Source organism: Typopeltis vanoorti, chromosome 2 (genome assembly GCF_054136105.1).
Source record: "Typopeltis vanoorti isolate ZY-2024b chromosome 2, IOZ_Tvanoo_1.0, whole genome shotgun sequence".
In the NCBI taxonomy this organism is placed as follows: domain Eukaryota; kingdom Metazoa; phylum Arthropoda; class Arachnida; order Uropygi; family Thelyphonidae; genus Typopeltis; species Typopeltis vanoorti.
Genome location: NC_143550.1, coordinates 168163318 through 168180259, shown reverse-complemented (window position 1 = coordinate 168180259; position 16942 = coordinate 168163318). Strand labels below are relative to the sequence as shown.

General features: G+C 35.1%; 1 protein-coding gene across 1 annotated transcript; it reads left to right on the top strand.

Moving 5' to 3' along the window:
• The first annotated feature begins 996 nt into the window (after positions 1–996).
• LOC150109632 (uncharacterized) lies at positions 997–15607 on the top strand. The gene is made up of 3 exons (XM_090409361.1): positions 997–1199; positions 8485–8925; positions 13647–15607. The coding sequence occupies exons 1-2, from the start codon at positions 1188–1190 to the stop codon at positions 8884–8886; spliced, it is 414 nt and encodes a 137-aa protein (XP_090265487.1). The 5' UTR covers positions 997–1187; the 3' UTR covers positions 8887–8925; positions 13647–15607.
• Positions 15608–16942: the final 1335 nt, after the last annotated feature.

Genomic DNA, 16942 nt, shown 5'->3' with positions numbered 1-16942 from the left:
GGTAATATGAGATATAGGGATGATAATGATAATTAATAATATATTTTTATACGATGACTGAAATATGATCATTCAATTTCATTTAAGTAATCGAATAGAAAATCTGCCTTAGAACTAACACTATTAAAGAAAATAATTGATACTGTTAGGTTTAGCGACCAAGAAATGGTATTAGTTGTTTGCCATATTCTCTTTTCAGTTGAAATGATTGAGAGTCTTTGATAAGCTCTCTGTCACTGGCTAAGGATGGAGATTGGCTGCCTTCAGTTTCCAAAAGTTAAGGCTAAATGGCCTTGCCTACTGGTTTTGGAGAACAAAATTCATTAGCGGATTTTTTTTTTATATGAATGAAATCATTATATGAATTAAATTAATTATAAATTTTACGTTATATTAGTGTAGGAAATTTGGAAACTAATTTGGTATAAAGGAAGGTAGTTTATCCTAAATATCGAATTTTATTTCATTTCAGAAATGCTGAATTTCGTTTTAACAGAAGATGGTCAAAAAGAAATTTCGAAAATTGTAAAATAAAATAAAATTCATTATCCATTAAGATCAATGGACGATATTTTGGGTATTTCATTTATTGAGAACAAATTACAGTTTAAGCTCAGCAATTGTCGTAAATATCCATCAGGTGTCGCCACTTGTCGCGCACTCATTTGGCAACTTTGTCAGGTTGGATCAATCGCAAAACTTCGATTAACAAATTCCGGTTGTCACTACAGAATGATGAATTCGCAAACAGGAAGTTGATTCGTTATTTACATAGCATAAGGCTGAATTTAAACAGCTGGAGTTGGGTAACAATGAGAGCGCTTCAGCTGACCTTTTTAATTTCATTTGGCATACGACAAGCCAGCTAAACCGAAGTTATTTAACAAAACAGCAGAGTGCAGACTCTTAAAAATTATCACTGCAATTTTCGTTCTACTCAATCCTGGTAGTTTTTTGGTTAAAATAGCAACTTAGTAACAGTAAAAGGAATGTATGTTTGCCGATAAGGCAGCAGTTGTTATCGAAGTATAACATGTAGTTATGTGAAATGGAGTGATATCATTATCTTAAACTATTCAGTTTCGAAAGAAAACGAGACATTTACGATTATATATCATTTGAAAATAAGAAACAATGTCTATTCGACACGCAACATTAGCATTCATGTATCTGCTGTTCCGTATTGTATGACCTATCAGGTGAGTCTGTTTGTCTTTCCCAAATGTAACAGAAACTTGAAATTAGTTTTTATTTATTGAAGTGTTACGTACATTCACTGTATAACACTTCATGGGTGGCGAGTTCTTTACGAGTTGAAGATCTGACTATTGAGTTTGGTGCATGCGAATAAGATGTAATTTTGATTTAATAGCGTTTTTAAATAAAATTTTAAAAGTAAAATTGCATTTGATATGGATAACTTTCTGAAGTAAACAGTTAAGTGGAATGGTGAACCAGCCGGCCTCGTGAGGAGAAGGCATTTTTCTATTCAGGAAACTTCGGTTTTTTGTTCCTCAAAAGACTCGAAACCTGGCCACGCACATTAACACGCATTTTACTAGACAGAATTATTTCAATGGACGCCATTATATACTAATGATATTTTATCTTATTGATGTGCTATGTACCCACATACGACTCAGTCGTTTTAAATTCGGCTTGTTTTTCCTCACCGAACACCAAAAGGGTTGACTGGCAATTTCTTCCTTGTAAACTATCACCAACAGCTGACTCCTACATATACACAATCACAGAACACGAATTTTTATCGCACTATTTTTCAAAATTGGTTCTTGAAGTTAATGAAAGTATGAGAAGGTTCTGTAATTTGAGAATCAGCGTCTGAGGATAGTTAAAGATTTCCTAAACTCTAGCTTAACATTAATTTATTTTTTTAAATTCTAGCTTAACATTAATTTATTTAAAATATTATTTTTTTATCTTAGTAAAAAAAAAAAAAACCCACTAAGGTTCAGATTAAGCAAACCATCCCTATGGTTCATCTTAAACATACTGTATATATATATAAAGCTCTGATCAATGCAGGAGGGTAACAGCAACAGAATCGCTATTTTCATAATTACTGTTTGTATAGAACCTAGTTAAATAAAAAATAATGATATGAACTTAAAAATGTTGTCGTATGGATAGCAAATTTACTCAATGTTAATTAGTTATAATGTTAATGCTGTTAGTTATAATAACTGTTAAGGACTGAGTTGACGATCAATAAGACACACGCGCGCGCGAACGCACAAGCAAAAAAAAAACACATATTCGTACCTTAGAAGTTATCACTTCATAATGATTATTATGAATTCTATAATAACTTACTTCAGTTTTCCATCTATATTTATTTTAATACAAAATAAAAATACACGCAACCAAAAATAAAATAAATTTACACATAAATATATATATAAAAATAAATAAAATAAATAAGAATGTATGTACAAAAAAAAACTTGTACTTTGTGCTTGAAAATCTCATTCGATTCACGTAGACTGTGCAGACATAATAAATCCTGAAAAGTGTTTATGGTTCTGCAATATTTTCATAAAAATCAAAAAAGAATTTTTGAAAAATTAGTCTTACGTATTCTGTCGGATAACAAGTGCAGCAATGTTAAATATTTTTCTATCAATTTTCAAAAAGCTGAAGGTCATACTTGTCTAGTTGGTTGGCAGACTAGCAGTAAAGCGCTCATAAAATGGAAGAATTAATTACAAAGCATTGAAGAAATTTATGGTATCGGTCATGATATTCCTGGATGTAGTTCAACTGTAGTCCATAGAGAATTGATGATTTTCATAGTAGGAAGATGAATTTCTCGTTTCAGTATTACCAGATTTATTTAATCTTAATTTGTCTAACTCATCAAATATATATTTCCCTTGTTTTTATTAAGTTGATGATTTACTTTCGTTTTTACAGAAATTTGAAATAATAATATTTATTTAATTTAATTTTCAAATTTTAATATATATATATATATATATATATATATATATATATATATATATATATATTTATAAAAATAAATTTAACTGACTAGAACCCGAGAAAGTATAACAAAAACCTTTAATACATCACAACTAGTTTCATCGGTGATCCGACTTCTTTAGGTGAGAAATAAAAATAAAAAATAAAAACATAAGACATAAAATAACACGGTAAAAAATGAACTTTACAGCTTAATAAAAAGCAGAATAATAACAGTCATATTTGAATAGGTGACCGCGTGCTACCGTTGGCATGAGTAGAATGTGTGCGACAGCTAATTTTTGAGCGCCAGTACTGGATTACTGCGCTATGGGAATCGGGTAAATTGTAGCTAAGATTATTGTTTAAATGTGAAGGGTCCAGAACTATTTCTTTTGATTCGATGATTCTTCTTTCGAATTCATCCTTGCAAATATATAAATTAGTAGTGCGTTCCCAATCAACTTGATGTGGCTGTTCTTCAAGGTTAGAGTTTGCCGAGAAAAGGACATGACTGGAAAGGGCGCTCGCTCGTGCTCTACTGTAGGAGATGTCACGTCTATGTTCCTCAAGACGAAGTGAAACAGATTTGTCTGTCTGGCCAAAATAAGGTCGACCACAGTTGCACAAAACTTTATAAACACCAGGAAAATGCAGATGGTTGTGTTTTGGTTTTGGTCGACTCAGAAAAGAACGAAGTTTTGGCAGCGTAGTATAGTCGGTCTTTATGTTGAATTTTTTCAGAATCTTAGCTAGTTTTGGGGTAAGAGTGCTGATACAATATCAGCACTCTTATCAGCACTCTTATCAGCATAAGAGATGCTGATAAGAAATTGAATTTAAGTTTAGTGATAATAATCGTAGAATTACTCCCTGAAATTTTAGAAAGTGAAATAATTAAATCACAGTGAACTGGTTATAATTTGGACTCAGGCAAAGATAAAAGTTAATTTTAAAGTAGAAAGATTGAATTAATTGAGATAGTAATTTATTAATCACTATGGCTGTCACATCAAGCTCTGAAATGAATGACAGTGAATTCTTTCGTACGGTAAACCCGCAACAGGTTTTTCCCCAATATTCAGGTGAAGAATCAGATGATGTACTATTTTTCTTTACCTATGTTGAAAAACTTAGAGAAAAAGGGAGAGAAGAGGGAAGGTCATAGATAAGATAGGAAGGGAGAGAAGAATTATTATTAAGCCAGTGAGGAGAGAGTCTTGCGGAACCAAGATTATATAATCCTCAGGGCAGAGATTTATGAGTATAGTGTTCGGAAGTGAACCTATAAGTAGTGAAACATAAAGTTTAATGTTATAAGCGAAAACTGCTGTTGTTATGAAGAAAGGTTGATGCCGTAATCAGATAAAAGGAAACTGGACAGTCAATGCGAAAATTCTGATTAGTTCTAGTTAATCTGGATTACGATTAAATTCTATGTTGCCCTAGGAAAAGGTTATATTGGTTACTTGGAGAAAAGTGAACAGGAAAAGATATTAGTACCTAATTGCTGTTGTTTGGAATAGTGAAGTGCGACTTACAGTAATACAGTTTAAACTATGGAGAATATTTGTTATGTGTGTTCCGCTAATGTTAATTAAGTTAATTCATAAGTGCTCTCTCAATAATTTGATGTATTGAAGAATTTGTCTGGTAAGAGTAGTTGTATAAGTTTCTCTATTCTAGCATTAACTGTAATATACCTCCGATGCTCAAGGTCCGGGAACATATTTGCTTGGAATATAGCTTACGTAGTTTATTGCCTGCAGTGAATATAAACATTGAGCTGATAGATTTGTGAAGACTGAATAAGATGTGAAATTGTTATATTAACTTGAGATAAGAAGATTTGTGTTTTTGAGACTGTGAATAGTATATGAAAGTTAGAACATTGAATTAGCATCAGTGACCTAAGAAGAAGTGTTAAGTTAATTGTATAGTTCCATTTTAAAATAGAGTTCTTGTATTTGTTGACCATATCATATATTAAATGTTTTGTTTTGTTGATCTAAATATTGTGTTTGCCTGAATTCCTTATTATTGCACCGTTCATAAACATTCGAATCTTGCGAAAACCCCAAGTAAAAATGATAATAGATGATTCGGCCTAATGAGATGACTGCTAACTTAATTTAGAACTGATCCTACTATTTATATAGACTAATCTAAGAATAGGGTGGCGCAGTATAAATATAAATTTCCCTACTTTTGGATCGGTGATCATTTCGTAATTAGTTGTATTATTCATAAAAGTGACTTGAAACTAGTCTTTGCTTTTCCCTTTTCAACTTTACTTCTCCTTTCTATTTCTGATTGGTTGAATGAACTATCAGTTTTATTCACGACATTCACAAGACTTGCATTGGTTGAGGGATAAAGGTCACCTAGTATTTGTTCTTTTTCCTTAACACTTTTGAGACACTCTTCTAAAGTAGAAATTTTCTTCTTGTAGGCTGTTTCTCTTAATTCTTGCCTAACACCTTGTCTAAATTGTTGGAACACAGCCCAATCTAAGTGAGGTTTATCTTCACCAGTAACATCCAAACTGTTGGCCAATGTTAATAACCGATTGTGAAAATCAGTAACAGTCTCTTTATCCTTTTGAACAATTTTCTGCAATTTCCATAAGTTAGGACCTACACTTCTAAGTTTACAAAATTGAGACAATAAGGTGTCTTTAAATTTGGAATACTCAAAAGTTTCTCGAAGTATTGGAGAAGAATGCAAAAATGTTTTTGCTTTACCTACCAATTTACTTCTAATCAGAACTAGTAATTGAAAATCAGTCCAACCTGCAATTTCTCTAAGTTTTTCAACATAGGTAAAGAAAAATAGTACATCATCTGATTCTTCACCTGAATATTGGGGAAAAACCTGTTGCGGGTTTACCGTACGAAAGAATTCACTGTCATTCATTTCAGAGCTTGATGTGACAGCCATAGTGATTAATAAATTACTATCTCAATTAATTCAATCTTTTTACTTTAAAATTAACTTTTATCTTTGCCTGAGTCCAAATTATAACCAGTTCACTGTGATTTAATTATTTCACTTTCTAAAATTTCAGGGAGTAATTCTACGATTATTATCACTAAACTTAAATTCAATTTCTTATCTTATAGTTGTTAAATTTAATTCCTACCTATTAAATCACATCCTGTCGACTGCTGCGCCATTTGTCGTGACGTTCTATTTTCATGTTATGTTCTAAATCCGCCATCTTGGTTCAAGTCACTTTTATCAATATAACACTTAATCGCAAATTGATCACCGATCCAAAAAATAGAGAAATTTATAATTATACTGCGCCACCCTATTTTTAGATTAGTATATAAAATAGTAGGATCAATTCTTAATTAAGTTAGCAGTCTTCTCATTAGTTAGGCCGAATTATTTCTATTTTACTCGGGGTTCCTGCAAGATTCGAATATTTATGAACGGTGCAATAAAAAGGAATTCAGGCAAACACAATAATTAGATTAACAAAATAAAACATTTAATATATGATATATAACAAATACAAGAATTCTACTTTTAAATGAAACAATACAAATAACTTAATACATCTTGCTAAGTCACTCATTCCAATTCAATGTTCTAAACTTTAACATACAATTCACAGCTTCAAAATTACAAGCTTTCTTAACTCAAGTTAATAAAACAAAACTTCTCATTTGATCAGTCTGCACATATCTATCAGTTGTACTTAATGTTTAAATTCACAGCAGGCACTAATCAAGGTAGACATTATTCCAAGCAATCTTATTTCGGACCTTGAACTTCGAAGATATGTTAATGTTAGAACAAACAAACAAGTATGACTACTCTTACCAGATACAATCTTCAATACATCAATTTATTGCGAACACACTTATGAATTAACTTATTTGAGCTAGCGGAGCACATTAAATAAAATTCTCCAACGCTTTAACTGAACTATTGCTAATCGCGCTTCACTACTCTAAACAACAGCAATATGGTACTGATATCCTTCCTTGTTTACTTTTCTGCAACTAGATAAATTCATTATATTCTTCTCAGGGCAACACAGAATTAAGACGTAATCCAAGATTAACTGGAACTAATCAGAATTTCCCATTGAATGTCCAGTTCTTTATTTATCCGATTACGACATCAATTTTCCTCTATAACCACAGCTGATTTCACTTGCAGCTAAGTATATGATTCACTATGTTTTGGCTCACTTCTAAACACTATTCTCATGAATTTCTGCCCTAGAGAACTTATAATTTTCTTCCACTTCTTTTGCTTGTATCCTACCTTCCTTTCCGCTCCGCAAAAACTTCCTCTCTTCTCTCTAATTAATAATCTTCTATTCTTTTCCAACCCTTTCAGTCCGAAGGTCACGCTGTATTCGACTCGTGCTTGTTTATTTCATGCGTCTCCATGACAACGCATGAACGTAAACATTTCGCTAATGTAACACAACGCTCTACTCTTACATAAGTGATTACATAACGTTACATTTTCACAAATAAGAATAAACAGAATATTTGAGCTACTTAATCAGCGCTCTTTCATTACGTATACAATTATTTATAATACACTTTTCGTTACTTTACATATATATTTAGTTATCATAAATTTCTACACATATTATTATTTAATAAATTATGCTGATAAGATACTCTTATCAGCATAAAATTCAACATAAAGACCGACTATACTACGCTGCCAAAACTTCGTTCTTTTCTGAGTCGACCAAAACCAAAACACAACCATCTGCATTTTCCTGGTGTTTATAAAGTTTTGTGCAACTGTGGTCGACCTTATTTTGGCCAGACAGACAAATCTGTTTCACTTCGTCTTGAGGAACATAGACGTGACATCTCCTACAGTAGAGCACGAGCGAGCGCCCTTTCCAGTCATGTCCTTTTCTCGGCAAACTCTAACCTTGAAGAACAGCCACATCAAGTTGATTGGGAACGCACTACTAATTTATATATTTGCAAGGATGAATTCGAAAGAAGAATCATCGAATCAAAAGAAATAGTTCTGGACCCTTCACATTTAAACAATAATCTTAGCTACAATTTACCCGATTCACATAGCGCAGTAATCCAGTACTGGCGCTCAAAAATTAGCTGTCGCACACATTCTACTCATGCCAACGGTAGCACGCGGTCACCTATTCAAATATGACTGTTATTATTCTGCTTTTTATTAAGCTGTAAAGTTCATTTTTTACCGTGTTATTTTATGTCTTATGTTTTTATTTTTTATTTTTATTTCTCACCTGAAGAAGTCGGATCACCGATGAAACTAGTTGTGATGTATTAAAGGTTTTTGTTATACTTTCTCGGGTTCTAGTCAGTTAAATTTATTTTTATAAATGTATACATCCCGAGTAAATCCTAATTTCAACAATATATATATATATATATATATATATATATATATATATATATATATATATATATATATATATATATATATATATATATATATATATATATATATATATATATATTTCTTTTGCAGGTCAAAAACTGCATCGCCAAGTGGAAACAACTCGCCTACAAAATGAACATAGAAATATTTGTGATCATAATTTTCGTAATTATTGGAATATCGCTCTTCTGTGCTGTTTGTCAAAAAGTTTTACGAAATCGATGGTGTTGCTGTGAAGAAAGTGATTCGTCTACTCTCTTCAGCTCCTCTTGGACGCCGACATCGGCAGAAGATAACATGGCTGAAAGAGAATTATGCCAACCGTATCCAAGAATGCCAGACAACGTGTACACCATAGCAATGCCTCCTGCACAACATTCCACAGTGTTGCTACCACCAAGTGCACCTTCCAGGACGGAAATACAACAGAGGGATTCCAATGGTTTAACAGACGACTTACCACCATCTTATCAACAACTTTTTGGGAAATAGCTACACTGGATGGTTTTCTCGTGTTTCTTCTATGGATGAGTATGCATTGGGTATTTTGTATATTCGTTCTGTTAGCTATTCTTGCTATTAAATCGATTTCAATCACTGTATTCGCTGTATATACATATCCGCCATAGAAGGCGGTCAGATCCAAGGAGCCATTAAAAGATGAAGAAATACACTCCTGCTTTAATAAATTTAGTTTAATCCTTTATCCAAATGGGAGCAAACAAAGCTTGCGCCTGAAAGTATCTTCAGGACTGGGTAAGGTAGTACAACACCGGAAACTCGTTGCAAAGGTGGAGCAAGCTAACATCACTCCTATCTCAGAATCTCCCATAATGCAAAACACATCTCCTTGCGGATATATATAACGTTATGCATTAAGGGAAGGGCCACCCCAGACCGGTTTCGACCTTTATTGTGGTCTCTTCAGTGGGAGCCGGGTGTTGTACTACCTTACCCCAGTCCTGAAGATACTTTCAGGAGCAAACTTTGTTTGCTCGCACTTGGATAAAGGATTAAACTAAATTTATTATATTCTAACCAAGTGAAAAATAAATTTTCAACATCTTTCTCTAAATCCAGAGTAATTTAAGTAAACGGTGGCACACCGTTTGGCTACTCCTATAGGTAGAGATGACCTTGCTAATGCTTCTGCCTGGTATCTCCACTTGGGCCTGGCTCCCACTGAAGAGACCTCAATAAAGGTCGAAACTAGTCTGAGTAATGGTCCCTCCCTTAATGCATAACATTATACATACCCGCAAGGAGATGTGTTTTGCATTATGGGAGATACTGAGATAGGAGTGATGTTAGCTTGCTCCACCTTTGCAACGAGTTTCCGGTGTTGTACTACCTTACCCCAGTCCTGAAGATATTTTCAGGCACAAACTTTGTTTGCTCACACTTGGATAAAGGATTAAACTAAATTTATTATAGTCTAACCAAGTGAAAAATAAACTTTTAACACTCCTGCTTGATTCATGAAGTGCTTGAACCGAAGCGACTATTGAATAAGGAAATTTATTATGACGTCATCTGATATAATGAAGTGCATTCCTAACTGCAATATTTTTAAACTAATCACAACTTACTGAATGAGGCAAGTTTTTAAAATATTTTTCACTTAAAAGATTCGGGTCTCTTTTAAGATCCCTGCTGTGTTTATGCTTTCAAGTATCTTTTTCCTCTACTAATTTCATTTTTTAAAAATAGTTTATTCTCCTTTTAATCTTCGTTTCATTTTTATTATTAGTTTGCTAGTTTTCATTTTCTAGTTAGTATAGTTATTTATTTATATATTTAATATTAAATATTTAATCTTAATTGAGTTTTTATATTAATTTAAAAATCCAATTGCTTAAAAACATTGAAAATATATTGAATTATTGATCATTTCAGTGATATTCAAACTAAACACCCTTCAATAGATATCATAATGATCCTTTAATTTTAATAATTGTAATTGTCTTCGTTAATGGATCCGCCGTGAGATGCGGTGATTCATACCCTTGGAGGGTAATGAATGGCAATGCTGTAGCCAATGATGTCCTAACTGAGGCTAGGCTATTGCTGTACCCTCCTGCCATGATCAGAGCTTTAATAGCTCAATAACACCTTATCTCAACACTGTCCTCTACAGATAACGGGGAAGATGAAAAGTATTCTTGCTTCGCCCATTTAAGCCAGTCCTTAATAAGTCTTCGTTAATGGAAGAGATGCGGTGATTAATTCCCTTGCTGGGTAATGGATAATGGATCGCAGTGCTGTAGCCAATAAAGTCCTAACTGAGGCTCGGATATTGGTGTTACCCTCCTGCCATGATCAGAACTTTAATAATAGCTCAATAACACCTTATCCCAACACTGTCCTCTACAGATAACGGGGAAGATGAAAAGCATTCTTGCTTCGCCCCTTTATGCCAGTCCTTATAAGGACTATATCCTCCTGCCATGATCAGAGCTTTAATAGCTCAATAACACCTTATCCCTACACTGTCCTCTACAGATAACGGGGAAGATGAAAAGTATTCTTGCTTCGCCCATTTAAGCCAGTCCTTAATAAGTCTTCGTTAATGGAAGAGATGCGGTGATTAATTCCCTTGCTGGGTAATGGATAATGGATCGCAGTGCTGTAGCCAATAAAGTCCTAACTGAGGCTCGGATATTGGTGTTACCCTCCTGCCATGATCAGAACTTTAATAATAGCTCAATAACACCTTATCCCAACACTGTCCTCTACAGATAACGGGGAAGATGAAAAGCATTCTTGCTTCGCCCCTTTATGCCAGTCCTTATAAGGACTATAAAGTCTTCGTTAATTGATTACGTAGTAGTCAGATCATTATGAGCAGAGCAATTATGAGTCATTGGATTGAGTGTTCTGAGTTTTATGATGCTTTCGCCTAGTGTGTGCTTGTTGACTATGATCTCGAAAAAATGATATTATAGATATGTTAATGTGAAAATAGATATTATAGGCGAGTTTTGATCTCTCCTGTAGCGTCAGCAGTGTGCTCCTTCAGCAGAGCAGGTAAGACTTTTTTCGGTAACGCAATTTTTCCGGTAGCGGTCAGAAAGGACAAGGCAGGTCTTCCCCCCCCCCCCCACCACACATTAAAGCTTTCGCCTTGGCATGGATTTGCCTTTTGACGATCTCAGTTTTAAAGAACTGTTGGCTCTTTTCACATTTAAGCAACATACTAAACACAAAATGGCCCACTAAAATCGGAAAACACCAGGTTCTTGAAGTGGAGACAGAGGACCTCCAGCCCTCTGAACTTCCTCCCTCTTCACATGACAACGCCAGCATCAACAACTGAAGTCATCTCTAATTCAAACTCCAGTGGCTTTCAGGAGGTCAGAAGGAAAAAGAGAAAGAAAAAGTCTCCTGCAGCAGATCCTGAAATATTACCCCAGCCCTTGGAAAGTACAGCTCCAATGGACACAACAGCACAACCTGTTGAAGAAAGAGCGACGGAATCAGGGGCACAGCCCAAAGAGAGGATTCCTCCAGTTATTCTAGGATCGAAAGAAAAATGGTCATCAATCGCGGAGACAATGAAGAACAGCAACATCAAATTTATATCAGCTAAGAACACAGATGATGGAATCCGAATTCAACCAGAAGGGGCGGTGGACTACCCCCGGATCACCAGACTTATGGACGAACTGAATATCCCATATCACACATTTCAACTCAAGAGTAAAAAAAAAAAACTAAAAGTAGTCATCAGAGGTCTGGCAGAAACCATAACAGCTGATGAAATAGCTACTGACCTCAGATCACAAGGCCTTGAACCAATTAAGATCTCGCGCATGTACCGCGCAGACAAGCGCCCCATGCCTCTGATCTTAGATCAGTAAAGACCACAGAGAAATTTACGACCTTAAGATAGTCTGCAGCTTAGTCACTAAGACAGAACCACTCAGAAGAAAGGCATCCGCCGGTCAATGTCATTGCTGCCAAAAATTTGGCCATGCACAAAAGTTATGTAAAGCAGTTTACAAGTGCGTAAAGTGTGGTGACAGCCATCCCCCGCACACTTGCACAAAACCACGGTCTGCACCTGCTAAATGCGCGAATTGTGGCAGCCCATTCAACCAACTATAAGGGCTGCTCAATTCACCCATCTCACTTACAGAAGACCAGAGCGGCATTAGCCCCGCCCACTCAGAATCGAGCCATGAAACCTGCGCCAGATTTCACAGCGGGGGGGGGGGGGTGTTACAGCCGATAAAACTTTAGCTTCTACTGTTTCTCCGCGAATTTTACCCGGAGCCTCGGCAGCTTATAGCCAAAACTTTGCGTTGATTCTTGCTGCCTGAGTAGGGGAGATGCTAACAGCCTTTAGCAAAATGAACCCCAGCCAAGCCGACACAAACAAATTCCTCAGGAATACCCAAGTCATCTTCTCCATGATCAACAAGTGACATGCTCTCCTGCATATCGTTGCTGATATCCCAGATATTTCCTCGTTACTCCGTAACACTACCACTACTTATTCACCTGAGCGGTTTTTCATCCCAAGCAACTCATTCAGGAGTTTTCTAATCCCCGAAAGCTGTTCTGCTTTTCGGTTCAGGCGCTTCCGCTCTGTCCTGAATAGGGTGAGCCAAGTGCTCGTTAATATTTAACACAAATCTATTCCTAGCGATGAAGGGATAATAATCCATGGGATTGAGGTCTATCAAGTCACAGAAGTTACCAGTATTCGTTAATTAATATATTTTGTATCCATTCATTAGACGCATTTGATAAGAAATTAGTTTGAATCGTTATAAATTAGATATTGCAATATAAATTAGATATTAGAATAAATAGCAATTAGTTCTATTATCAATAACTGTTTCCCAAACGATTTTTGGAACTCCAGGAATCCTGGCGGCTGTTTAAAAATGTTAAGGCAGTCCTCCTTTTTATTTTTCTCTTAGTAATTAATATACAGACTCAGAGGTTCAAAGAAGAAAAGTAACAAATTAATTTATACTTATTTATCAAAATTTGTACATAATTGTAAATTAATGTATATATGTTGATAAGTAATTACAACTGATTGAAATAAAATGTAAAAAATGTACATTTTATTTCATTGTAAACAAACAAATATTTTTTTAATAATAACTCATACAGTTTTAATGTGACACTAGTGCTTGGTGCTCATCAACTTAATTTATAGTGGAACTGTGGATTAAACCACATATTGTACTCTTAAATCCTCTTAGCAGCCTTTAACTCTTCTTTCTTTTAATATTTAGGCTCTGAAAAGTCTCACTCACAGCGGCAAGTAGCGGAACACTGCAGCAATATTATCATTCCAATTGGAAATCTCGCGGCACAATGGTTGGGAATCACTGATTTGTAACGTGTAGCGTGTTTTGTCTGTTACTGCTTGAAATACACCTTCTGTCCAAAAAGAAACCGAACTTTTCGAAAAATAGAACAAACCAGTGGCGCCATCTATTGTATCTTTTTGTTGTCGAAAGCGGCCACCTTCATTAGGGTTGTGTCAACTGTTTATGACATTTGTTTCATTAGAAGACGCGTTATTATAGTGCTAAGAGTGACAGTGCGTTTTGACGAACGGTCGGAAAATGAGTTTCAAACAGAGAGCAGAAATTGATTTTTGTGTTAAACTTGGTAAAAGTTTTACCAAAACGCATCAGATGATTCAAAATGCGGTGATGAATGCTTATCCCGAACTCAAGTTTACGAGTGGTTTAAGCGATTTAAAAGTGGTCGTGAGACTCTTGAGGACGACGAAAAGCTTGACCGTCCAAAAACTGGACTAAGCGAAGTTAACATCCAAAAACTGCGTTGGATTGATTGAAGATGAATTGGGGATTTCAAAATCAACTGTGCACAACATTTTGACTGAGAGTTTGGTCCTTCGAAAATTGAATTCGCGATTTGTTTCCCACAAGTTGACCGACGACCAAACAATGTATCGAATTGAACACTGCAAGGACCTCATTAAAACCGCTCGTAAGGACTCAAACTTCCTTGAAATGATCGTTTCTGGCATAAAATCATGTATACGAGGAACTTTATTCAAAAACCTCTTGTATACCGATTTTACTGGTAAACAAAATTCCCTAAAAAGTTACTTGTGGGTTAATAGAGATGTTTTCATATTTTTTAATTTGGAAATAATTTTTGCATATTACTGAATATTGTCACCTCAAAGGGTTTTGTAAAAGAACAGAAAAATAAGTGTAAGATTAATTGTGTCTTAAGAAATCTCTTAGTCACCAGTAATTCCAGACGGATCAAGATATTAAATAATGACCTGGGGCAACTGCAAACCTCGAGGATCAATAGTGCGAGGGGGGTTTCGCGACTAATTGCACTGATCGACGAGGGGGTGACGGGTGCAAACCACCAAAGTACCCGGGGGACGATGACGTAAGCAACAACGAAAGTCATCGGGACCGCATAAATAGCAGTTCGCTACGTCGAAACGAAGGTCTTGTCTTGCCTTTTTTCTTGGAGTACGAGTTCGAGTCGATCCGGTCCCAGGTCAGCGAGAAGTTTCGAGGTCACATGGGATTCCGATCTGAAGTTACGATGTACGCTACGGCAGCGGAGTTTTGCTAACATCGTGGGAGATAATTTGTATTCGCAATCGGAGACCTACGTTCCAGATAGAAATTTGCCGAGAAAGAGACATTACTAAGATGATCGATTTTAGAAGAAATTAGATGCCGAGTTTTCATGCCACCAAGATCCAAATGTTCGCTGATGTTAAGAGGAGATCTCATGAAATCCCGGAGATGATATCCAAGTGCTGTACTAAAGTCGGACGGTAATAGAAGGAAGTAATTTCAGGGATCATTTAGAAAAGGCCAGACATCTGTTCAAAGTAAGATTTTTCCATTGTTTAGCTAGAAATAAGAAGATTGTGACGGTAATTTAATTAAGGGACTTGTTTTTTAGGACTTTAGGACTTTAGGCCTTATGCTGATAGTTCAGATATTTTGTTATATGTGAGAGAAGGTCTGGTTAAAAATTTAAAGTGAAACATCGTGTATTTTATGTTATAGCTATTGCCAATGCCTGCAAAATGTTATGTAAGATTAATCTGAGTATAACCAAGTTTAATGAGAGAAAATTATAGACACGTGGTCTTACTAGAATTGAGTATGATGATGAACTAAATTTTAAACGTAGTCATTGGTTGTAATTTGAAGCATAGACGCTAATTTACTTAGTACTTAAAATTCACCCATTGTACATTTCATTGATGTTAAATAAATTGTTTTCTTGTTTAAAGAACTTGCCTGATTTCTATTTCCAATGCACTACTCATTAATTCGAATCTGTGTGAGCCTTGAAAATAGATATTGTCACGAATGCATAAGAGAAAATTTAACTTGATACATAGAATTGAGATAGAAAAGTTCCGCGTGGTTTACTGTGTGTTATTCTTTGGAGGGAGTTTCACCTCCCACCCACGAATTTGGTGGCGCAGCTAGAAACTAAATAAATTTTCCAAATTCAGTTGAGAATAAACACCAGTAGGTCAAACAAAGAGATTGTCTCCAGCCTGAGGCGATTTCTTTGTTCTGTAAGTATTGCACATGTGAGCTTTATATTATTTGCGGCCATAGGTCAGATGAATAGTGAAGGTTAAGAAGAAAGGTTAAAACGAGATATAGTTTTTAGAAAGACGCAGAAGACAAGATATATTTGAAGATTTGAACACACATCATATTTTGATAACATATTTTAATAAGATAATAAATTTAAAATAAACGCATTTAACACTGGTGACGAAATGTGGTGTTTTGAGTATGAGCCCGAAACAGAGTGCTGAGTTGAGAACCATCAGAAGAGAGGAATCCGAAAAAAAGTCGCTTAGAGAATTCAAAAATAAAGAAATGCTGATTTGTTTCTACAATTCCAAGGGCATCATCCACTAAGAATTCGTTCCGTCTGGTCAATGGTGAGTTTTATCTCGAAGTTTTGAAGCGATTGATAGCGAGAAAACTTCGTTCGTCAAAACACACTGTCACTCTTGGCACTATAACTCGGCTTCTAATGAAAGAAATGTCATGACCAGTTGAAACAACACTAATGAAGAGTGCCGCTTTCAACAACAAAATGATAAAAGGGGTGGCGCCACTAGTTTCTTCTATTTTCGAAAAGTTCAGTTTCTTTTTGGACAGAGGGTGTATATTCTCTGATCAGATGTTCTATAGAACTACGGTTTTTTTTGTTTTTTTTTTTGTCTGCAACACCATTCAGAAAATTTTCCCTATAGTATCAGAGTGGTTATTATAAGATACATAGACACCAATATATAAGTTAGTTATTTTATACTGAATATTTATAATATATTAGCCATACATGTGTAGCTCGTGTCTGCCATTCAAAATCCACATACTGTTTATTCAAATCTCATAATGGTATTAATGTGTGTGTGAAAGTTTTTTTGATCACCATCCTACATTTTTTTTATATCTGATCCACACACAAAAGACCACAAGACTTGTAGCACATTACTTCCGCATGTGGGCAAGAGGAATAGAAAAGAATCCATACTGGAAACTGA